At 36.0% G+C, this 24529-nt stretch overlaps 2 protein-coding genes across 3 annotated transcripts; one reads left to right on the top strand and one right to left on the bottom strand.

Annotated features, from left to right (window-relative positions):
- Positions 1–377: 377 nt before the first annotated feature.
- Positions 378–8545, bottom strand: LOC135633985 (FRIGIDA-like protein 3). Of its 2 annotated transcripts, none has more exons than XM_065144069.1 (4): positions 8395–8545; positions 6758–7795; positions 5433–5602; positions 378–992 (listed from the first exon to the last, which is right to left on the bottom strand). In XM_065144069.1, exons 2-4 carry the CDS (start codon positions 7782–7784, stop codon positions 582–584), a joined length of 1608 nt encoding a protein of 535 aa, XP_065000141.1. In that variant the 5' UTR covers positions 7785–7795; positions 8395–8545; the 3' UTR covers positions 378–581. The 2 variants fall into 2 exon arrangements, with proteins under 2 accessions (XP_065000141.1, XP_065000142.1); XM_065144070.1 differs by having other exon boundaries at positions 8292–8437.
- Positions 8546–10288: 1743 nt separating this feature from the next.
- On the top strand, positions 10289–23537 carry LOC103978503 (BAG-associated GRAM protein 1-like). Its single transcript, XM_065142842.1, has 18 exons — positions 10289–10609; positions 10973–11023; positions 11195–11292; positions 13500–13575; positions 14163–14288; positions 14374–14420; positions 14871–14976; positions 15085–15201; positions 16951–16980; positions 17209–17308; positions 17847–17950; positions 20006–20149; positions 20231–20335; positions 22006–22152; positions 22247–22300; positions 22786–22849; positions 22941–23002; positions 23302–23537. The coding sequence occupies exons 1-18, from the start codon at positions 10406–10408 to the stop codon at positions 23416–23418; spliced, it is 1752 nt and encodes a 583-aa protein (XP_064998914.1). The 5' UTR covers positions 10289–10405; the 3' UTR covers positions 23419–23537.
- The last annotated feature ends 992 nt before the right edge of the window (positions 23538–24529 follow it).

The following is a 24529-nucleotide window of genomic DNA, read 5'->3' as shown; positions in this document are numbered from 1 at the left end:
GCGAATGCCGCCGTTAAACATAAGTCGAACCGATAAATACCGACCGACCTGATTAGCAAATCTTGGGTGCCACCGCTTGAGGTGAAACAGAAAGAAGGGACTGCAGAGGCAAAGGAGCACAACATGTCTTGACATCAATGTTGAGGAGAAAATTTTAATGAACTGTTAAGGCAAAGTAACTTTTGATAATTAGTGAATCAAGAAGAAACCAATGTCCCACATGCACTTGAGGAAACCTTATGAGTAATCAATGTTGAAAAGCCAGAAAGCAACCAATAAAATCATAAGCATTAGACCAACAGCTCTTTGAAGTATAAATCAAAACACAGAAGCATAGAAGACAAAATTGCTTTAAGAACTTGAACATAGGATCAAACTGGGCATTAGAAGAGTTTGTGTCATTCAGTCAAAAAGGATAAACAACACATAAGCTTCCACCACTAGAAGGTGGGCAACCACTTAGTGCGATTAACAGGCTAATCTTTTGGTTATGCAGATTTAGTTAATTAACATATTGGAAGTACCCCGATGGGTTAAAAAGCTAGTAGTTAAGAGGAGATCATGATCACTAGCCTTCTCCATTAGTGCAGGTAGGCAGTCTGGTACTGGACCTGGTAGCCATTTCCATAGTACGTGGTGTGTGGAGGGGAGATGGTGTATGGAGCAGAACCCATCAGTGTAGGATGGTGAGCTTCAGCTGGGTAGACATACTGCCTATCGTACGGGTACGCGAATCTCTCAGGAGGGCCACAGTAGAAGCTTTTGTCAGGCATGCTGGTAATTCGAGGAGTGTAAACGCTGCCAGTGGCTCGGGGTCTCTTGGATTGCGGCTTTGCAGCTTCAGCAGCCCTCCTCTTGTCAGCCTTTGCTTTTTCTAGCTGGAGGATACGCTTCTGAAGTGGATCGACAGGGTATTGCTCCTCGAGTTTGTGTTCCTCGATGCACTTGATGACAGCTTTAAGGGCAGATAGTTCACGTTCATTTATTTCATTCTGAAATAATCAAAAAAGACTTGTGACACAAACAATCGCAAGTTACAGGTTAGACAGTAAAAGAAAATTGGAGCAGTAGCAAGATTACCCTAGTGTTTGTTAAATATGTGGATATGTGATGCATACAAGTTGTCAAGCAAAACACAAAATTTTGCAGTTTTCAGAAAATTGGAGCAGTTGATCATATATACCAACGACTCATGTTTTCCCGGATTTGGTATTTCAATTATAGATAATTCTGGCCACATAAATGCTTCATCCTATCATATGTCCACACAACAGTTGTTCTACATCACAATAGTGAGGTGTGACAGAAAATAATAGCTGGCCATAGAATCAGTTTCAAGAGGGAACTAATTATTCCATCTAATTGGCATGTCAAACAAACATATTACTGGGATGCAATCTTCGAGACATAGTTAGACGAGAAAATTAACTACATAATATGCATTAATGCTGAAATTTGACCCAGAAATTAAGTAAAAAAAAATTCTCAACTTATTAATTAAAGCTGATGCCATTTCAAATAAGTCAAACAAGCACCCTTCTAAAGTAAATAGACGCCCACATGCTGGACCAGATATTACCAATGCACCTTAAAGGCGAGAAGGTCGTACCTTAAAGACCACTTGGAACGTAGGACATTTAACTTTTGTACAATGCAGTTCATGCAACCAATGAGCAAATCATAAAAAGAACTCTAAAAATACCATTTTACATTGTGACTGGTCATGGGACTGCCATAGGTACACATGACTGGCTATGACAAATTTATCTCTCTTTTGTCCTCTTACCAAGCTAGCAAGACAAACCCATCCAAGGCACATATGTCATATACCATTGAGTTCAGAAATAAGGAGAAAAGACATCAAAGTTAAGAAGGGAAAAGCAAATCCTATATCTGGTAGACTGGTAACATTGTTTTGTTTAAACATAGAGCTAATGCCCATTAATAAAGTGAGATGGATTAAACCCTTAGTTGCCACACAAAAATTAATAAAATATCAACATAATTCATGATTAAAATTGAATCTTTATCTTGAATTTTATATAAGTCAAAAATGGATATAGAATCCTAGATAATTGCTTTTGAGTTTTCTACCTTTTCAAAAGAAAAGAACTATCTTTGAGTAGATCAAATTCTATTGTATAGCTGATGACAATATTATCATCTCTACATACTATAGAATCTTAATATTCTCAAACTGCCTATCAGGTGCAGCCATGAAGATTTACCTAAAATATTAGTTATAGTAATAAAAAAATATTATATTGACCCATTGCACATGTTACCATGGATAATGGGTTTTTCTATTACTAACAGCGATTAAACAATACCCCAGAAGATACAATCTTTTAATTTGTTTGTTACTAATGCTTTTCAAAGGACCAGAAGACAGTGAAATAACACAATTTATGCTGTAGCTACCTAAAAACATCATGATCTTGTAATCATAGAAATAGTTAACAACATTTTTAATTAATTGAGATATCAGAAAATAATGCTATGTGATACATGGTATAATCTAGAATGTACAAATTTCAATCGGACTGCCTTACGTTGTGATTTAAGTGTTTTTTGATATAAAACAGTAATTTGGGGAGGTTTTAAGCAAGAACCTTATTACCAGAACAAAAACATTGTACCCATCCATGCTTATTATGCATGTCAGCAAAAATGGATGTGTGGAAAGGCAAAATATTTGAAATGAATAACTATCCATTAGTGGTGTTAATACGGTATGGTATACCATGGTATACTGCTTGAGATATCATATTGTCAGTATTTTCTCGACATGGTCAGTTTACAGGTCAGACTAGCATATACCACTATAGTTTGGTAATTTGTACTTGAATCCTCATCAGCATGCTAGCATCATATACTATATTGGTACACAGCAAAGTGATACTTAGTTTACTTGAAAGACAACAAGAAAAATAGCTAATGCAACACGACAGCCAAAACATATAGATATCTAAAAGAAATGTTATCTAAGACCAGCTAACTACATACATTTTAGGTACTTAAAACTTAAAAGTTAAAACCTCCACAAGAAGAAAGTCACAGATGTACCATTGATCAGAAATGACTGCCAAAAAAAGAAAAAACCAGTAGATTCTGAAGAAAACATCAGGTGATATAAATCAAATTCAAGATACACGAGACTTTTCTGGTGACACCCCGTGACCAGATATCATGTGTATTCTCAAAATTTAATTACAATCCACTGGATTACCTATCTATTCAAACTTACATGAAACCTATTTATGTTCAATTATATTGTAAATATTTGCTCATATTTGCCGCCAAAAGAACACTAGCAAAGACTCAGGTGAAGAAGCCTAAGGGCATCTTAAGTTGATAATTACTCCAAGGCCATTAAATAACTGTCACCAATCACAGGGAGCAGAAAAAGAGTATGAAAAGAGAAAAACTAATAAGTGAGACATAATTCATCTCTGATTAATAGATCAATTTGAAGATTTATTGCTCATGTAGTCTGATTTCAATGGACTTACTATAACATATCTGCCAAACTTGACATTATTTTAAGAGGGATAACAACCTATCAGAAACTATTTAGATTGATGAAATGTGAGCTATGGAAAGTGTAACGGTGAGAACCCAACTCTAGCAATGAGATGCTCCATTTTGAACTCCCATATAAGCACATTCCTGCGGTATTATTGATAATAAAAAAACCCTTTCATATATCAGATGTGCGAACCTAAGAAGCATAGACATGGATACGACACGACATGACATGGACACGACAACACATCATAATTTTTTAAAAAATTAGGATATGGACACAACAATAACACATGTTTTTTTAATATATACAATATTTGTTTAATATGAGTTTTATAGTATTTAAATTTAAATTTTATAGTACATTTGGTATTTTTTAATAAATTATTAGCATATATCCACATAATTTACTTTAATTCTGTTATAAATTTTATACAGGACTTATTACTAATAAGAGACAATAACCTCATTTATCATCAATATAGTTAGGTGACATTGTAATTTAGGGAATATAAAAGGTGATCAACTCCTTAAATAAAATACTATAAAGACATAGAGAGAAGGCTTTCCGCGGTTGAGGTTGCGGTGTTTGCTGTTTGCATATGTGCCAGGTGATGGATCGACAAGAGGGATGCCGATGGAAACCCACAAGCGAGGCTGCCAATGGCGGGTCGTTGAGGGCACGACCGCGCGAGTCATGTGACGATGCTGGTGAAGTCATCGATGAGTCGTCGAGGGCACGACCACATGGGTTGCGCGACAAGTGCTCGTGCGGTCGTCGACGAGGGTGAGGTCGCCGACAGCACGACCACACGAGTCATGTGCAAGTGATGGTGAAGTCACTAACAAGGGTGAGGTCATCGACAAGTCATGGTGCGCACAACAATGGCTTCAACCTTACCATGGACAACATATATAAGTGGGTTTGATTTCCCTCGATTCCATGCTTCCCAGTCCTCACGTGAAGCCCATGCAACTCAACGCCGCACACGAGCATCACACGAGGAAGGGGAAGGGTGTAGGAGAAGTGTTCGACACAGATACACTATATCCCAAATAAAAATAAATAAATAAATAAAGACACGTGTCTAGCTGTGTCGGCGATATATCCGTGTTCGACGTGTGTCCGACATGGATATGTCCAACAAGTTGATGTGCCCGTGCTTCCCAGGTGCCAACTGATTGTATTGCTAAATACATGCCATCAATATGTCTGGCATGCTGCCTGTCGACACAAGCATGCTAGTGGGATCGAAAGGTGAAGAAAGGGAAGATACAAAAGGAAGATGCCTTTGTAACAAGTTCTTATCTCCATTGGCTGTAGAAGCTTAACCAGTGGAAGCTTGTTGCAGATCCATCTTCCAAGGCCTTCAATCATGTGAGTAACAATGACAAAGCTCCAATTTAAAATAGGGCTGTAAAATATATAGATTCTTATGAGATCTGATCCAGTCGAAACCAGCTATGGATCAAGTTTATGATTCAAGAACTGGAATATCAAACTGATCCGACAACCCATTTTACAATCAAGCCAGGTGTCAATCAAGTCTGATCCAATCATATTAGTGCATACATAATTTATCACTAGAAAGCAACACAAAATTAACTCTAGCCCTAACAAAAAATGCACCACCAGCCATCCCTCTCTCTATACCAATCTTTGTCATCTATCTCTTCCTTTGCCCGTTCCTTCCCTCTTACAATGTTTATGATCTCACACACAAATCCTTGCACTGGCTGTTAATACCAAATGAAACTAGTTTCTATTAAACTATTTGATGAATATATAACAGTCTAGAAAAATAAATAGGTAATAGATGGTAGTCACCACTAGATATAAGAGAAGATGCAGATGGCAATATAGATGGATGAACGAAAGAAAATGTATCAAGCTAGTGAAGACAAACCTGTGCACCAGGAGACATGCTTCCAGCTTTGACTTGTGACACCTTTTTTGCCTCCTTCAAATATGATTTAAGTAATGGCACTGGTGCAAATTGTTCTGTTAGTTTGAATGCATATGCGAGATTAATGGCCTCAATTTCCCTCCCACTATCAAGTAGAACATTGATCAAACCTAGGAATCAACAGTTTCAGTCAGTATATATGAAACAAAAAGACATGCATAGACTTAAATAAAGAATCATAGATCTATCAGGTAATTATTGTATTACTACATATTCAATACTCTCCAACAGTAGGATGCGACAAAGGAGACTGAAAAGTAATTGGCATGAGGGAAATTTTAAAAGAACTTGTGAAAATTATGCAATAAGACATTCAAATCAAACCATTACGAATGCTCACTATGAAAGCCTGAAAATTAATAAGCAGGGGAAGAGATATTACAAATCAGTTTCTAAATAGTAAATAATCAAATTGGAGTTAAATCACAATCCTAACAATCCATTGCAATGACTATTTAAAAGATTTTCCAAGCATATATTTACCAAAATCAAAACTTAAAACAAAGAACTCATAATCACCTTTATAAGCAAGAAAATTTTCAGACAGGTTAAGACCTTACATAATTAAGATATCATGTATGGACTTTGAACAGCTAGTCTAGTCACGTCCTAAAATAATTGCCTTTCAAACACACAACAAAAAGTCAGGCAAACTGCAATATAGGGTAAATCACAAATTCTACTCCTTATTGCAAATAATATATAGTGCACTAGTTGATTAAAAGTAGCAGACGGACAGTGAAAATTTATAAGATCACTTATTACTTCAAGTGGTCGCAAAAGCATGCTGGAAAAAGCAGGCTCTGGAAAGAAGAACTTAGGGGCCAAGCGTATGATTCAGAACAAGAAGGTATCGATACTTGCAAATTTCCAAATTAAGAGTACATCAACAATAGGATATCACAAATCAATTGGATTACTTTAACGAAAAACTGCATGGTGGAGATCATGGTCCCAAATTGGGAAAAAGGAAGAAATATAAACCATTGCATGCTGAGACCAGTTGTTCATGCTTTCTATTGTCTTCCTGAACACTGTTTTAGTAAAATCATTTGCTACAGCATCACAGTGATGATATCTTTATTGCAATCATAATTCATAACTAAACATACTATTCATCAAAGAAAACTGCGAATAATGCATACCACTGCAGAGAGGAACAATAAAATGTTCAAAACAGAAATGCCATCTGCAAGAAAAAGAATTATCCGATTTCTAGACATGTAAATGGATTTTCAATATGATCAAATTAACGTACTGCCAACCTGGCATTTTATGTGACAGGCCGAGTGAACGACACAAGTCAACAGTTTGACGGCGCCGTGTAACAGCTGGAATAAGTGTGCAGATTTCATCTTGATCAAACTCTGAAGAAATATCAAAAGTAGCCAAAAGCTGAAGAAATGCATGTGATTCCAATGAGTTTCCACTGCTAGCTTCAATGTCAAGATGATCTAATTTTGGCTTCCATTCTTTAGCTATCACCTTTGCTTTTTCTTTAATATCTGAAGTAAGTATCTGTTCATCAGAAAGGGAATCTGCCAAAAGTTGTTCAAGAGATTCCATTAACATGAGACAAGTCCTTCGCAGGCCCAAAAGGTTCCCATCTTTTTTTCCATTTGATCCTAGAATTTCTCCAGCATAGAAGCCCTTCAAGGAATCTAATACTAATATGAAAGGATTGACTGCACTTCTTAATGCTACCGGAACTTCCTCACGTATAGAGCTCAAGTTCTTACGATTATCTGAAATAAACTTGTGAAGCCCTTCTGCATCCATTTCTTCACACAGTTTCATCAGTTCTGAAGAAGGCTCAGTGTAAGCATTTGCATTTTCCATAGTATATATATCTTCTGAGCCAGATTTGGCAGCTGCAACATCAAAGTTTTCTTTTATAACAGGATCAGCCATGCCATTGCTGACACCCTCACAAATTGGTTCCGGGGAAGAGGTTTTATATTTATCAAACAAAGAAGATAGAGCTGCATCTCTTTTCTCCTGCAATCGTTCCAAGGATGCAAGCTCCTTAGCCACAACATCAGCCTCCCGCTTCTCCAGCATCTCCTGGGCTTCTGTAACCTTTATAACATATTCCTTTTCCTGATCTTCCAATCTGTCAAACCTTTTTTTAAGAGACTTCTCAAGTCCATGAAAATGTTCTTCAAGTTCTTTCCATTTCAAATTCAAGGATATGGCACTATGACTCTCAAGTTCGGAAAATGCCTGTTGCAATTGTTGTATCTTTGAAGTTGCAAAATCAATAAGTGTAGCAACTGATTGTGTATCAGCCATCGCATAAATCCCTGCCAAAAGCGGAACACAGTAGCTAGAGTATCAAGAGAACATCATAAAATGTACTAGTTCTAAGCTGCACCAAAATTAATACGGAATAAAAAACTAATACAACTGGTCACCCAAACAGATATACAAATAGTGAGCTTTCTGATGAAAAAAATAAAAAACAATGACTATGCCAATTTTGTGTTCATTGCTCTCTCGAATACTCGGTTAATGAAACCATACGGTTGAAGACCCCCTTTCGTTTGCCACCCCCAATCTCAACACTCACACTATCAACTGCCTACACTAAGCAAGGAATTCAGCAAAATCCAACCTTGTGAAGTAAAAAACCACTAGAAAATAGGTTTTCACTTACTATCATTGCCGAACCCTAGATACCATCCAAGAAAAGAACACCGTTTCCCGGTCGCTCTAAACCGAAATCAAGCGACCAATACAACAAAGTACAGAAAACCACTGCTTTACCAAATCCATTCACCGAGAAACCCTACTCCGTACCTCAAATCCACAAAATCTGTACCCAAAAAGGGGATCCAACCACAAATCCACCTAAAGAGAGACAAATCCTTGAAGGATGCAACGATTCAGAAGTATAACTCACACAAATTCGTGGCGGCTGGCAGAATTAAGGGATCCGAAGAGGAGGGAGCTGTGAACGGGAGTCGGAGCTGAAGCCATCCATCGACATAACGACAAAGAAAATGAAAGGAGAGCGAAAGGAAGACGGCCACAGGCTTCCGTCGTTACATAACGGATCAGATGTACGGCGGTATGTCGACCGTCCCATCTACGAATTGACGGATCAGATAGCCGTCGATTGTAGCCGTTGGATGATTGGACCTTTTGGTGATGGCTGCCTTGATGCTTGCCCACGGTCACATTTGGTTGACCATGGCAACGACTCAGAACCAGCGACCTTGTGTTGACTAGTTCCAATTTTGACTAACAAATTTTGACTTTGTGAGACTACTGGAAATATGGCGTTTGCGTTCCTTTAGATCATTTATTTTTCATGAATTATTTAAATATTGAAGGGAATTTTTGGAAAGATATTTAGTTACATTACAATAAAACAGATCAATTTTAAGGTAATTATTTTTTTCTTTTACATTTTCCCACATGAAAAATTTGACTTGTGGGATTTTGCAATAGGTATCTTGAAAAATCTTATTGTAATTTCAAATCAAGAGGATCAAAGGCAATCTCCAGCACGAAGAGGCTGCCTTTAGATAGGTACGAGCTGATTAGAATTCCATTAGACTTTGCTGATGAAGGTTTTGTGACAGATCTCCATGGAATTGTGACCTCCATCACTCTTCCACACCATCACCGCATCATGTTGCTACCTACACAGTTAGTTCTTCAAGGGAAATGTCCACCTCGAGTTCATGAACAAACAGTGAAAGCTTGACTGATGTAAATCTGGTCCCTCCAAGATAAACTTTGTTCATGTTAGAGCTTGGTAATGATAAGATAAACTTCATGTTAAACTTTGTTCTTGATGTGGTCGAGCTATAACTAAGCAAAAGCTTAGGCAAGAGATGGACTGATCACTGAGAGTAACTTCAGTGGATCCAAGCTGAACTCTCAGGATTGCTTGGTCAACAAAGGGTTGGACAAACACAGATGTTTCATGGCTTAGCTTTTCCTCGGTCTTCTTCACATCAAGCATCGGCATCATATGGTCTCTAGGACACAGCAACATTATTAGCTCCTGCAACCTCACCTCGCGTGCCACTCTGCTTCTTGCTTAGTTGACAGTGACCTGACTTCAGGTCAGCGAGTAGAAGACGCTTCTCTTGCAAGTCACCCTGATAAATGAGAGAGAACAGTTAGCTAGTAGAATCTGTTTATTACATTGTTTTCTTTGGTTAAGAGGAAGAAGACTGAAAGGTCTGTTCGATCGCCGGCACAATCATATAATATGTTTTAGCTTTCTGTGTGATGCATGCTGAGAAAGATATGCTTATGAAGACATAACTGTACTTTCAAATGGAATCCCACATGCAATAGAAATCATGAACGCAGTGGCTTTACAGCGACGACGCCATGCCGGAGCCACTGCAATGCCGTCCGCCATCTTTTCCTCGTCCTCCTTTCGGCTCCTCCCACCCTTTCCGATCATTACTCTTCCGAACACCCTCCGCCGTACCCGCCAACCCTGACTTCATCGCGAGTGGTTCAAGAGATGGGGCCCTCGAAGGATTTCCCGTGGGTACGTTTCGAGAGAGTCGGACAAGTGGTTTCGAAGCCTCCCGGACATCAAAACGGTTATGTACTCCGCAAGATTTATGTAGGCTTTGCCTTTCTCGATGCTGTGAGCTCACACGTCTTCAAACTCTATTGGTTAAACGACCGGTGCATGTTAAAATGAAGGGAACGCGGAAGTCAAGCAGAACGTGTCTTCCCCATGCGCGCTCAGTGGCGTTTTTGTTAGTTCTTAGTTCGACGGGGGCATTTCGCCGATGTTTGGCCCTTTTACTTCCCGCGACGATCGTATAAATCTCTCTCCCGTTTTGGAGCAACCAACGGAAGCAAATCCGAGCTCCAAATCCCTAGAAAACTCCATCTCGGTCTCCAAGTCCCAGATATCGATCATTCTCCCATTGCAGATGCTGGTAGACGTTCTCTTCCCCTCGTGGTGGGAGGTTGAGGTGGCGGTCTCCTCTGCGATCCTCTTGATCGCGGCTTACCTCATCTTTTGGGAGAGCTCTACCTCCTCCTCCAAAGGAAGCGAGCTCGATTGGCCTCGCTGTAGGAGTGAAATAACAGCAGCGAATAGGGAGATTGTTCTTGAATCCGAGGACAAGGAGGAGGTCGGACTCAAAGAATTATGTTTATTCTTCTGGAATTTCTAGGTTTGAGTCAAATCGGGTCTTGGAAAGTTCTTCACTTTCTATTTTTCAAAAACTTAAAAAAAAAAAAAGGTATACTAGCCAACATGGAAGTTACAATTTTTCGTTCTCGTCATTTCAATTTTCAGTTATATGATCTCTTCATATGTTTGGTTTGGCTGATGGTATAAAAGAATATGGAGCCAGAAGGCAATGACTTGTTTCAATGTACCATGACTAGGAGAAATGTCTTTAGATTATTTTGAAGAAACAGTTGATATTCTGGTTTTGCATTATACAAAATGGTCTTTCCATTTTTTTGACATTAATTCACTCATTATGTAGAAATGTCCATCAAATGAAGACTTGCTTGGCACTTCTCCATATCTTGTCAAGGTAATTCTAGTTACGTTTGCACTAGTTATTGGATAACAATACTTGAGTAGAACAATTTGCTCTACAGTTTTAAGAAAACCATTTTTGGACAAATAGTACTTGCAAACAGGTTATGCATCTCTTTTTATTTTCCATACTAGATACAATTGTCTAAATATGTTTGTACTTAAGTTGGAACTACTGGCGGCCAAGAACCTAATTGGTGCAAACCTGGATGGCACATCAGATTCTTACGCAATAATTAGTTGTGGCGGACAAACCCGGTATAGGTAAGTGCATTCATGCTCCTTCCTGATAATGTTATGACCAAGTTGTTTGGATCTACATCTATTATGTAATTAACTTATCTCAATAACGTTTTTTGTTAAGCATCTAGATCTTTGGTGCTCTGGTCTTTGCTTGATAATGGTTGCTAAGGCACTTTAATCTACATATTCTACCATCCCATTTTAAGTGTTTAAGTTTACAGTATTGTCTCTAATGAACTCTTGGCCTCACTTATGGCAACAAAATATTTAAGAAACATAATTTTGAGTACCAGAATAGTGCCTATCCATGGCTACGTTGATATGGGTCCGGTCTATACCAGCATACCAACATGCTATGTCAGCACATACATATGGTGAAAAGCCGATTTTGGTCCATTGGAATTAGATAGACATGAGCCCAAGTTTATAACAAAATAATTAATAATTGATATTGTATCCACATTGTTTCCTATGAACCTCATACTCACTGGAGACTGTAGACTCAGATGCTTGCTGGTATGAAACAATAAGATGAGGGTGAGTGAGTATTTAGGATAAGGCAAAAAAGAACTCTCTTTTTTCTTTGAATAACTAAGACCTCGATACTCAATTACAAGGATTTATTTACCGAATTCAAAATTTCCTCCCAAGCTTCCTTTCCTCCTTAAATAGATGATTTGTTTGTTAAATATCTCAGTCACCATATACCTAATTAATCAATTTAGCTCACAGTAACCTAATTACTGGTCTCAATTTACAAGGATACACAAGTTACAAAACAATATTAATTAACAATACCCTAAAACTTAGTTGCTTGGAACTTGATAATTAGTTTTGAAACTTAATATTTTGCCTTAATAGCTTTAACTGTAAGCTTGGTGACTCATCTTGGAACTAGATGCTTGAAACATGATGAATTGAGACTTGAGATTATTATTATTTTATGATTCAATATTGTCATATTATTTTATTCAAGGTTCGTAGTTTTGCATACCTATACTGTATTGGTTAGGACTTGGACCGATACTGTGATGGTCCATATCAGTGTACTGTGTCAAGACACTGATACATACCGATTTACAGAAAAACCTAAAAAAATACTTAAAAGACAAAAAAAAGAAACTGTCCCCTGTTCTGGGCATACTGAGCGGTAAAGGCCTTGTGCTGAATGGTACAAGCCTTGTGATGCCTGTTGGATGTACAGTTTGTACATGGATGATACAGGCCAATCTATGTTATTTAGGTCAACTTGTATGGATCTAGGCTTAAATGTCTGCTCAAAACTAGGCTAGATTTACATGAATTTAACCTTAGTCTATGCTTTTGTAAGTTGGATTCCTATAAATCTCTACCAAGGAAACAAAGTACAACAGAGAGGAGGAGGAACAACCATAGTTTTCAAATTCCTTGGAGACAAAAAAAGTCATTGAAAGGTCAATTTGCTGCTTTTCTTTTTAACCTTGCATACGATGGGTTCTTTTCTAACTAATGAAGAAGATAAGAAGCTCTTAAGCCATTGAAATAACAATTGCCTTGCTGTAATAATGGTTCCTCTAAATATGATAAGATGGTCTTACCTTCCATGCAATATTATCTTATGAATAGTCTACGTAGATTGTAATTTCTTACTTGAATCAATTTTAAGTAAATGACTGATGTAGTTTTTTCATTTATGTTTGACTTAGAGACAGATAAATATCAGTCTGATATCAATTTTAATAATTTGTTTTCAACTACCAATTTATGCTGCTTGAAATTAATAGTATGGGTCGGTTTGATCCATATTTGAAACCTTGGACTTAGATACTTGTGATAGTTTCTTCCACCAAGGTTTTAGACATCAGTTGGACTTGTATGTATCAATTGATATTTACTAGTTCAACCAAGGACTATATTGGACCATATAAATTGATATTGATATATATATATTTATTTTATTATCTTTTTGGTGATACTAGATTGTTTATCACTCAATATATATGTATTTTGTACTGGTCTGACCAACTGTAGGGACCAGCATTGGATCGAGATTTTTAAATCTTCGCTTTTTTACAATGCAAATCTCAAGGATAATTAACTTATCCAAATACCTCTTTTTTCTTTCATATTTTTTGTTATGTTGATACAAAAGTTGTGCTTCAAATAAAATCTACTTTTCTTTCTTGCACATGGTTAGTGTGCAGATGAAATGTTGCACTATTTAAGTACCATTTGCATTGCTAATGCAGCTCAATGATACCCAGCTCAAGAGACCCTTTATGGGGAGAAGAATTCAATTTCTTTGTAGATAAGCTCCCTATTCAGGTCAGTTCTTCATTTCAAAAATCTTATTTCTTGCTACAATTTGTTGAAGTTTTTTCAGTATTGTTGCACATATTGAAAACTAAAAAATGTTCTCTTTACACCTTTTTTTGACATGTAATAAATGACCTCTAAAGTAACTAATAACACTATTTTGATATGCTAGCATGTGGCATGTGACATGCCATGACAACTTGACGGTCTAAATTGGATTTACTTCATTTATATTGTATATTCAATATAATCAAAATAAGTGCCGACATAAATTGCTAAAGAAGGACATACTTTCTTGAATTAACATATGATAGAAAGCAATGCCATTGACGAAGTATTTAGCTATTCTCAAGTGTTAATGGTTGTTGTCTCAACATAAATTCATTTTCTTCAATATCTAACATTTTCTAGATTTACCAAGGCTTCATACACTCCAAGAGAGTAGCTTCATTTAATCATTGATATGGAGGTATAATTCATGTACCAAACATAATGTCCATGTATAACGTAATACAAAAAGGTCCTCTAGACTCATGAACTTTTATGATATTTGGTGTTTTCCATGGTAATTTTTTCTATTGCGACTTTGATTTCAGATCTGTATAACATTTTATGACTGGGATGTAGTACGAAAATCCACAGTCCTTGGGTCTTTGGTTGTTTCAGTAGAAGAAGGCTATACTGGGGCAAGCTGGTACACTTTGGATAGCACATTGGCAGAGGTAAAACGAGTACATTTTCAGTTTCTATTATCCTCATGAAACTCTTAACTGTGCTCTTGTAATTGTTATACATTTTCTTTTCTAGGTCTGTCTGCATATTAGTTCATTTAAACTACCTGCAGTTTTCTCAAGGTAATATTTTTCTTTAATGGCTTGTAATTTGTTCTCGTTGTGAACCTTTTTTTATTTTTATTCACTGTTAGTAGTAGTTATACTATTATATATTAGTTCTCTTCTAACATGGTTTTTTTTCTGTATGATGAACTCATCTTGGACAACTTTTTCCTGAGTGAATTGTCCAACTATATTTTATTATTTGTTCTTGAATGTTTTATGCATATGAACACAACATAAGTTGAATTCGCTTGTTTGCTTTGGAATCCTGAATGCTGCATCATCTTGTGTTTATCTGTGTTCACAAGCACAAGTTATATGCATTCTTTTCAATTTGGAATTTGGACTTTCTTTTCATAGTTGATTGTAATGCTAATACAATCTGAAATTTCTATGAGTAAGAGTTCTCTATCAATAAATTTTATTAGATTGAATCATTCTAAATATAATGCATTATTTGTTCTTTAGGTCATTTAGTAGTTTTATCATAGCAGATGCACGCAGAAGGTTGTCATCAGAAATTCATCATAAACCTGGGCCTCTGCAGACCATATTTAAACTACCTTCAGATGAGGCAACTTTCTCTACTTCAATAAAAAAATATTTTTTTGAATGACATTAAATTTTTCAGAATTTTAAGACCTAATTTAGTTATTATATTGAAGCAACAGTTTCTTTCCAGGTTATTTGCCACAGTTACTCATGTGCTCTTGAAAGATCATTTTTGTACCATGGGCGCATGTATGTCTCTGCGTGGCACATTTGCTTCCATTCTAATGTTTTCTCTAAACAAATGAAGGTCTGGTAATCCCTTGGCTTAGATATTTTCCTTTTTTGGATAATTTTGTTGATGGAAACATTGTAGTCTATGATTGTCAATAGGCTACCTATATTCTTTACATTGTTCTTTAACTCAAAAACTTGATGCAGTCAGTTAGTACAGTTTTAAGTTGATGCTCTTTTGTTGTTATTGATTATAAAAATCTATGAATAATGATGATAGTGCAATGCTCCTGATGAATTATTGAATGACATAGTCACATGTCACCCAAGTGTACACAGAAACTAGAAACTACTAATTGATAAGTTTACTTTTCAGGTCGAGAAGACTACTCATTATTGCTAACCGACATGCAGTATAAGATTTTGGATTGAGTATATAAATATAAAGAACTCACTAATGAATCAATCATCTCCTTTGAGAAAGATCAGTCCTATCATTGTTGTGATTGCAGGGAGGAATTTACTTTTTCTTCTTTATAACACATGCCCTTGGTTTATAATGAATTTTGATTCTTAGGTTTAGTCACAAACTTCATTAAATTATAATAATGCCTTTTCTACAAATAAATTAATCTAAAGAGTGTGACTTGATACAACATATTTAGTTTAATTATTGCACAGGAGAAAATAATTCTAGTCATATGGAGGAAGAAAGGTATTGCTGATTCTTCACTTAAGCAAATTACACTATTTTTTCTCATGGGCATGCTTATTTCTTGCATTCATGAAAACATTGAACTTGGTCATATTCTTAAGCAATACTTAATTTGGTTTTTTTTAAGCAAATAGAATGTGATCTCTATTGGTAAGAAAAAGGATATTTCTTATATTTGTTTACTATAAGTTCCCAAGTCAAACTGTCAATTTCTGCTAAAGAAATAAAATATCAATTTCTGCTAAAGAAAGAAATAACTTTCAATGTTATAATCATCTAGTTAGACAGATTATTAAGTTTACATATTTTTTGTTTTTGTTCATTTGAGATAAATAAAATACCCTATAGCAAAGCTTTTGCTTACCACCATGAAAATTCTCTTTGTTTGCATGAAATTAATTTGCATCCAATTAGTTACATACTTCACTAAACTTATGGTGGATCAATTTTTTTAATTTTAGCTTGTACTCTATATGAGGTGGGTGGTTTGGTATACCGATTTCATATTTTGATAAGGGGCGTAATCAATCTTGATGCTATGATATCTCATCCCCTGGTCTTAAAATTATTTTGGCTTACCTTTGAATAACCTAACCACATTGATTAGGTTACTATTGAAGAAAGAAATAACTTTGTATGTTATAATCATCTAGTTAGGCAGAAATAACTTTATATGCATGTATATATATGTATATATACATATGTATATATATACATACATACACATACATATATATACATACATACATATATATTATGTATATATATTAGGCAGATTATTATGTTATATATATATGTACATATGTATGTATGTATGTATGTGTGTGTGTGTGTGTGTGTGTGTGTATATGTACATATATATATGAGGTGGGTGGTGGTATACTGATTTCATATTTTTGGGCTTAGTCAATCTTGATGCTATGATATCTCATCCCCTGTTCTTAAAATTATTTTGGCTTACATTTGAATAACCTAACCACATTGATTAAGCCTTCAAGAAATATATCAATGCTCTCATTTTAGTACTCTCACTGCTCATATTTTATTAATGTTTTCTGTATATTAATTTTTCATAGATTCTGAAAAATCACTTGACGTCAACTTTTCCAGGTGGTTATTCCCTTTGGTGATATATATGTGGTATGTTGATTATACTCTGCTTTATGTGCACTCTTTGTTGGTTACTCTTACAGTATCCTAGAATTATATAGAATAATCAACTTTAAAATGCTTAAATACTTTTGTGATATAAATGATATATGTTGATCATATTTTGCTATATTTGATCTCTTTTCTGGTTCTTCAATGCATAAAGTTTTCTATATTTATAATTTTGTGTCAAATTGCTTTCCGGTGTTAGAAGTACAGATCAAAAGGAGCCAACATGCTTGTATTAATCCTGCAATTACAATAATTCTCCAGATGGGTTCTGGCGGACATGGTGTGCCTCCTTTAAAAGGTCCAGATGGTAAGACATTTGTTTCTAGATGTCTCAATTTAATATGTTAGTACTTTCTGAGAATATCCTAATTCAGTAAAAACTGAAAATTATATTGATTCCAATAATTTACAACTTGTTTTTGTTGTCAAAATGATAATTGGAGTAAAATATTTTAGAATAATTGTACAATATATATAAATTGTTTAAGCTGGGAACTTGAATGAAAGCAATTGGTTATTACATAGCTATTGACCATGGGTACTTGGTTTATGTTTTATATATGTAGACGTAACACAATAAATACTCAATTCATTTTAGATTCCCTATATTTCTCTTAAGAGGCCATGTCATGCATTGTCTTAAGTTACTTACCTTGCACCATAATAAGATCTTCTCTTATGAGGGCCTATGTCATTCATTGCCTTAAACCATCTTCCTTCATATATGTTCTACAACTCGAATAGAAAAATAGAAAAAACCATCTCATGCAACCCTGTGGTTGATTAAGAAGATACCATGGTTTTACAGTTAGCCTTAAACTAAGCATTTGTTTGGCCATTTTCAGGTCGAGTCAGATACAAATTTGCATCATTTTGGAATAGGAACCATTCAATAAGAGCTCTATGGCATACCATAAAACTATACCGAGCACGATTGGATGCTGAGAAGGTCTGTATGTCTCCTCTGTTTAATTTATACTCCTTGCTTCATGTCTTCTTGCATATTTTATTGTTAACTGTTTTCACATTTCTTTATATATTTTCTAACTTTTTTTAGGCATTCAGTAACAGTGAAGGATAGTACAGACAGTTGTTTATTTGCAAAAAATTAACCATTGGCAAAATATCCATTTCAAGCTATCAACTCCCATCTATGGTGATAAAAGAAATACAATTATAGGAGTTATAACCTTCTGTCAGGCACCTTCTAATCTCCATGGGAAGACTCAGGAGAAAATTGAGAAAGAGAAAAGAGAGAAGGGGGAAATAGAACAGAGATAGAGAGGAAAGAGAGGGAACAATATTGATAATTCAAATTGTGATGAGTCATGATATTATAGGATGTGTATCTATATTAGTTTACTCATCCTTCTCTATTTGTAAACAACATAGGAATAAACAAGGGCTTATGATCATAAGACTAGAGAAAATAATTTTGCATGCCATGAATCCTGTATTATACAATTCTCCAAATACCATTGTTAATAAGAAAATAACTAGTCTAACTTATACTACAATGATATCAGAGCTTTTGGACACTAAATTGATCCTAAATGGAGCTCTATAGATCTCTCAAAATTGTCTTTAAAAATAATGAGAAATATAAGTGCTTTATTTTAGTAGGACTTGAATACCTCTTTCAAGAGGAGGATGTTCTTATTGCTTGCATAGGAAAAGAGACTGGCTGATATGAAACATTATATTTTATAGATTAAGTACAAACATAAAATGTCAAAATCAGGAGTTGGATGATATGTAATTGCTATGATAAGGTTCTTGATTTCTCCTAATTATAAATAATGTGTCTATGACAATTTATTTAATCAATATAGGCTGTTTTCTTTTAGAAAAGTGCATGAAAAAGTTTTGATTTTTTCATCTTCATCTGATTTCCATCAAAAGTCAGAACAATTACAGAATGACAAAAAAAAAAAAGAAGTTTGATATCACAAAATTGAGCTGGTTTACTTAGCAAATATTTTACTATGAAAAGGTTTTGATTTTTTCATCTTCATCTGATTTCCATCAAAAGTCAGAACAATTACAGAATGACAAAAAAAAAAGAAGTTTGATATCACAAAATTGAGCTGGTTTACTTAGCAAATATTTTACTATGATGTTTGGTGAAAGACATATAAAGGAGAGGAGAAAATATGAATAAACAATCAATTATTATCAAGAACTGAAGATTGTCTAATATGGTCCATCTAGGTAGGTATTGACAAAAATGACAAAGAAACAACTAAGAGGATCAAGCTTTCCATTTTCATCCCTTGCTTTACATCAAGTTGATAAGGATGTATATATTCACTGTTGGATCAGATGCGGTCAGTTGATACTTGTGGTCCAACAGTCTGGACCTCTATCCAGGGGCTTGTAATTAACCAAGTAGACATGTAAACTACATCATTTCACTGTTAAAATAGACAAACTAGAGATCTGATTCCTGGCTATGGTTTGCAAACCATATTATGAAGATTTATGAAACATCTAAAGCTTTTTCTTCAGTTTCTCATTTAACTTGAATGTATCACCACTATTATAAAAAGGCCTTTGTTCACTTGGTAAATATGTGATTATTGGTATGCTTATTTGGAAAATGGCATTTTGACATGGCTTACATCCCCTATGATTCTTGCAGCAAATATGGTGAGTTTTCCTTATGCTTATACATATAGTTATAAGCCTGTCTAGCAAGGTTTCATCTTTTAAATACCGGTGTTGACAACCCTATTATCCCAGTACATAATGAGATATTGAGCAGTATACTAACCTGTATTGCCATGTACCATCAGAAAAAACATAAACCAGTGTAATACCAATAGTAACTAGACTGGTAATTACTAATTCGACCAGTACTAGTTTCTAAACAAGTTTTGTTGTTCACGAGTGATATGTTCATATATCTTGGACTCTGACTTTTATTTTAAACCATGCTTTATTGTTCATGATTGAGACACAAAAAAAATTTAACGCTTACCTTGACTGCATTGTTTGAACCTAGGAGAGGATGCAATCAGCATTGCGTGCATGCAGCAGTTCTGTCTACAATGATACAAAGCAAATAAAAAGTATTAAAGGAAATATAGCCAAGACTAAAAGATTACAAGCTTTCATCAACGAGAAGGCTCTATTTTGCTCTGTCAATGTAAGCATAAGTTAACTTTATTATTATTATTATTTTTATGATGAATATAATTTAGAATTGACAATGCATCCAATTTTCCAGGATATTTTCCCATGTACAGCCAAGCAGTTCTTTACTTTGTTGTTAAGTGATGATTCAAAGTTTATTGAAGAGTTCCTGGCGGCAAAAAATGATACTAATATTAGTGTAAGTGTTTATATCTATGTGCAATCTCTACCCTCAGTTGCGTGGTAACTAGAAATCATTCAAAGCTGATTGAAGCCGATTCAATTTGTCCAACCTCTGCCTGTGATGGGGATATATTTCCTATATAAATATTAGTTTATTAAAGCCTTGGAATTTACATTTATAGCATGGTTTTAAAATATGATATTGGACCCCATACTGTTTGCTGACCAGACCGGTTTGGGTCTGGTATATTGACAAATGGTACAATGGCATAGCGCGGTGAGCACCAGGAAGGGGAGAGGGGGAAGAAAGGAGGAAGATGAGAGGAGCTGAGGAAAGGTATTGGGCAGGCATGCTTCCTGGTTTCCCATCATACCAATATTTACCATCCAGTTCATACCAGTCTGGATGGTTTTTCAAATTGTGGTTTGCAGCTTTATCACTGTTTCATATAATTAGTGAGGTTACCATCCCGTCTTGATCAGCAGGTGTCTATGACAGGCCCATTCTGGTTTTCAAAGATGAGACTGACATGCAACAAACATGTCATCCAGAAAATACATTGCAGAATGGAGCTTATGGTTGTTTTTTTGTCTATGGCAATATTTTTTTTCCATTCTTTTCTGTTTTCTGTGTCAAATTGGTTCAGTCACTGAATGGTTCAATACATGCACTTCCTAATACATGTCATAAGTAGTGTACAATGCATTACTCAATACATATTGTGTCATAGACGAATCAATACTAAAAGTTTTTCTGTTTTTGTTGGATTTAATACTGTTGCAGTAGTGTAAAATCCGTTCAATCCAATCGGATTATAATTTAACTGATTTTGTCCAACTCAATAATAGTCGGACAATTAGCAACTAAAATGCCATATGTTTGGTTCTAGGGTGTGTAGGGGAAGCGGCTGAATCATGCAAGTACTTTCTCCCACAACCACTTATAAGGGTTAATGATCAGAGGGCATGAGGATGATGATTTTCCATCTCTCTTTAACTTCTTGGACCAATGAGTTTAGTCCATAATAGATCTTGCATGAGTTTCATATTTGGTAACCTAACATAGTACCTGTAACTTGAGGGTATTTAGGTGTATATTGTTGGCTATCATGAAGAATTTAAAAATTCAACTGTCCCAATTGATTGACATTCACAGAAAAAAAAGATTCATTTTTATAAATGATCAGATGAACTTTCTGATGTATCATCTTCCTCTGTGATCACTTCACCTAGGAACAGTTCACCGTTAATGAATGAGAAAACCAGTTTGTGCTACAATCTCATTTTTGAAGTTCTAGATAACAAATAAATTTCATTGTTTTTTTCATGATCCAAGAGATTAGATCTTAACAATAGACAGGTTGTTTCAGATTAGATCTCAACAATAGACAGGTTGCTTTCCAAGAGCATCTGGACTGTATCCTGCTTAAGTAAGCTTTGTATTCCAGAGATCCAAATGGACCCTTTGTGAATTTGTATATCACCTTTTAGTTGATCTCATGTGGCTGCATTTTGGTAGGATGGTACGGTAGCTTGGGGGTGATTAATTTATCAGGAATTGTATTTTTTGAATGATTATAATGTAAATCTCATCTATGTTAGGTGTGTTCTAAATTGTATTTTAGCATTCAGCATATGTCATATTCCTTAAGGAGAATGCAACAATTTTAATACTTGTGTTCCCAGTCGGGCAAGTGGCAGATTGCAGATGATTATGATGGTTTGGTCCGTGAACTAAGATTCAGGTCGCCATGTCACAGTCCATTGTGCCCTCCAGATACAGCCGTCACAGAGTGGCAACATGCTGTTCTTTCAAGTGACAAGGCAACCTTGGTATGGTCCCAACACTTTCATTTATACTTTATAAATATTTAAACTTTCATAGTTTTCCCTAATATAAGTTTACCTACAATTTTCTATTTATTAGGTTTATGAGACAGTGCAGCAAGCTCATGATGTTCCTTTTGGTTCCTGCTTTGAGGTACTTAATAATATACTGATAACAAACTGTGTACAACTTGATTAATCTGTTGATAACAAACTGTGTAGAACTATCGAAGCTACTGAGCCAATGGACTACATGGTTCATGAGAATTGTCATCCAAGTTTGACTTCCCATGTTAAACCTTGTTGGTTGTCTAGGAGAATTGTTTGCATCTAGTTGACGAAGTCAAGATGTTTCATAATGGTCTCACTTTTACGCTTGTACCATAAAATGGCAGTTCCCCCAATATGGTATGGTACCTGATTCACTCCACCCGTCTGATTGTATAAATTCACAATAAGCACATAAGATCATTCTTTTTGTTTTCAAGATGCTCGTCTGTAACCAAGTGACTTTTGACTTTGAACAGTAGTCATTGCAATCCAAACAATAGAAAACAACCAAGGAAGACTTAGCAAATGTGAGAAACTCATATCAGGGCACAAAATATCTTCTTTGGTTAACACTACATTTTTCTGCAGATCCACACCAGATGGACATTGAGAACAACCACCCAGAGTTCCTGTTCGATGGATATACGAATTGGTATGCTTTCCTTTTGTTTTATTGTTCTTGAATCTTTCATGTTTGTCTCTAGTTGTTGGTGTATCGTTTTTCAATCGATGGCATTCATCAGGTGTAAATTTTAAGAAGTGGTGCATTTTGCAGTCCAGAATAAGGTCTGGAGCCACTGATGAGGTGTGCCTCTGTTCATCTACTCTCCCATCTTTTAAATCCATTTACATACGAGTGATGTGAAGACACAGCTACAAACTTTGTTCGATGACTTCTCCCTGCATGCATACTCACCAAACTGCGATAAGCATCATCACTTAACCTAACTCATCAATTAAGGCAGCATGAACAAGTCCAATGGTCCTTTTCATTTCGTTTTTTGCTGACCAAAAAAGAAAAAAAGAAACATGATGATATAGTTGCTAGATGTCGCTCATCAACTGATGATTTATACATGTTGATCTGTCTTACCATGGCTGCAGCAAAAGAGAGAGGTGGAGCGGTTTATGGCGGCAGCTCGCGCATATCTTCTTACTTCCAAGTACTCAACCATGGAGATGGATGAAGCATCAGCTTCTTCTCCTTCCTCAACTAATTAACGATGGTGAAAAAAGACATTAATTGTTGTCTTCTTTTGGGGTGTTTCTCATTGAATCATTTAATCTAATTGATGATGTCCTGTTACATTTGCTGTGTCAATCAAAATTTTAAGTCTCCAATCAATTCCCATTAGATGCATCAATCAAATTATTGTCCTTTTATTCTCCTTGCAAATTGCCCACAAAAAACCTTTGAGGAACAAGTAGTGAATGATCGAGATTCCATGAATGTTCTTTTGATCACTAATAAAATCATTATATTTGTATTTGTATGCAATTTAGCCTAATCAATGGAAGAAACGATAGTTTAAAGCTATCATTTCTATTGTTTCTTTAATTGATAAAGTAAAAAATGATATTAATGTGTCGGTCATCTTAAAGATCTTAACAACAATTTATCGTAAGATCGAGACATGTGATACTAAGATTTGTCCTCTTAAACAAAGATTATAACTGTGTCGTTAATTGAGCCGATGATACCAACGACCAAAGCAACTAAAATCCTATGATCCCTCTCATTACTTGCACCAATCACTGCATGAAAGCAGCATTCCCACCTATCAAGCTTGCTTATCGATCTCAAAAGCACTCTTCATGGATCCTCACATGGCGATCACCTCGAAATCCGTATGCCGATGACGCTCATCTTCTTCGCCAGTATTATTCTGACTTAAAGCAGTGGCCATGAACACCTCGGTGTGCCCACTTCCTCGTCTCGACCCTCATGCATAGCTTCTTCCTTCATCGCATCAGCCACCATAAACGCTGTGCTCACTTCCACGCACCAAAAGCCGAGCCGCCGGCTTTTCGGGCGGCACGATCGCCGAGCTCGAGGAGGTCACGTTCGCAGAACCTACTTAAACCGACCGTGTCGCGTGCGTCGACTGTGTTTGAGCTGCCTCCAGCACCGATGGAGTCGAAGAGAGCAGTCGCAGTGTTGCTCGTCGTCCTCGTTGCGGCCGTCGCTGTGAGCACAGGCGGCGTCGACGGTGCGAGGCGTGTGGTCGAGTGGCCTGAGAGTTTGGTGGCTGCAGATTCTGATCCGAAGACGACGACGACGACGACGGCTGCGTGCCTGATGGCTAGATTGGCGTCCGGGCCAAATCCCAAA

Source organism: Musa acuminata, chromosome BXJ3-3 (assembly GCF_036884655.1).
Source record: "Musa acuminata AAA Group cultivar baxijiao chromosome BXJ3-3, Cavendish_Baxijiao_AAA, whole genome shotgun sequence".
Taxonomy (NCBI): domain Eukaryota; kingdom Viridiplantae; phylum Streptophyta; class Magnoliopsida; order Zingiberales; family Musaceae; genus Musa; species Musa acuminata.
The sequence above is the reverse complement of the archived record's forward strand: the minus strand, read 5'-3'. Positions and strand labels throughout refer to the sequence as shown.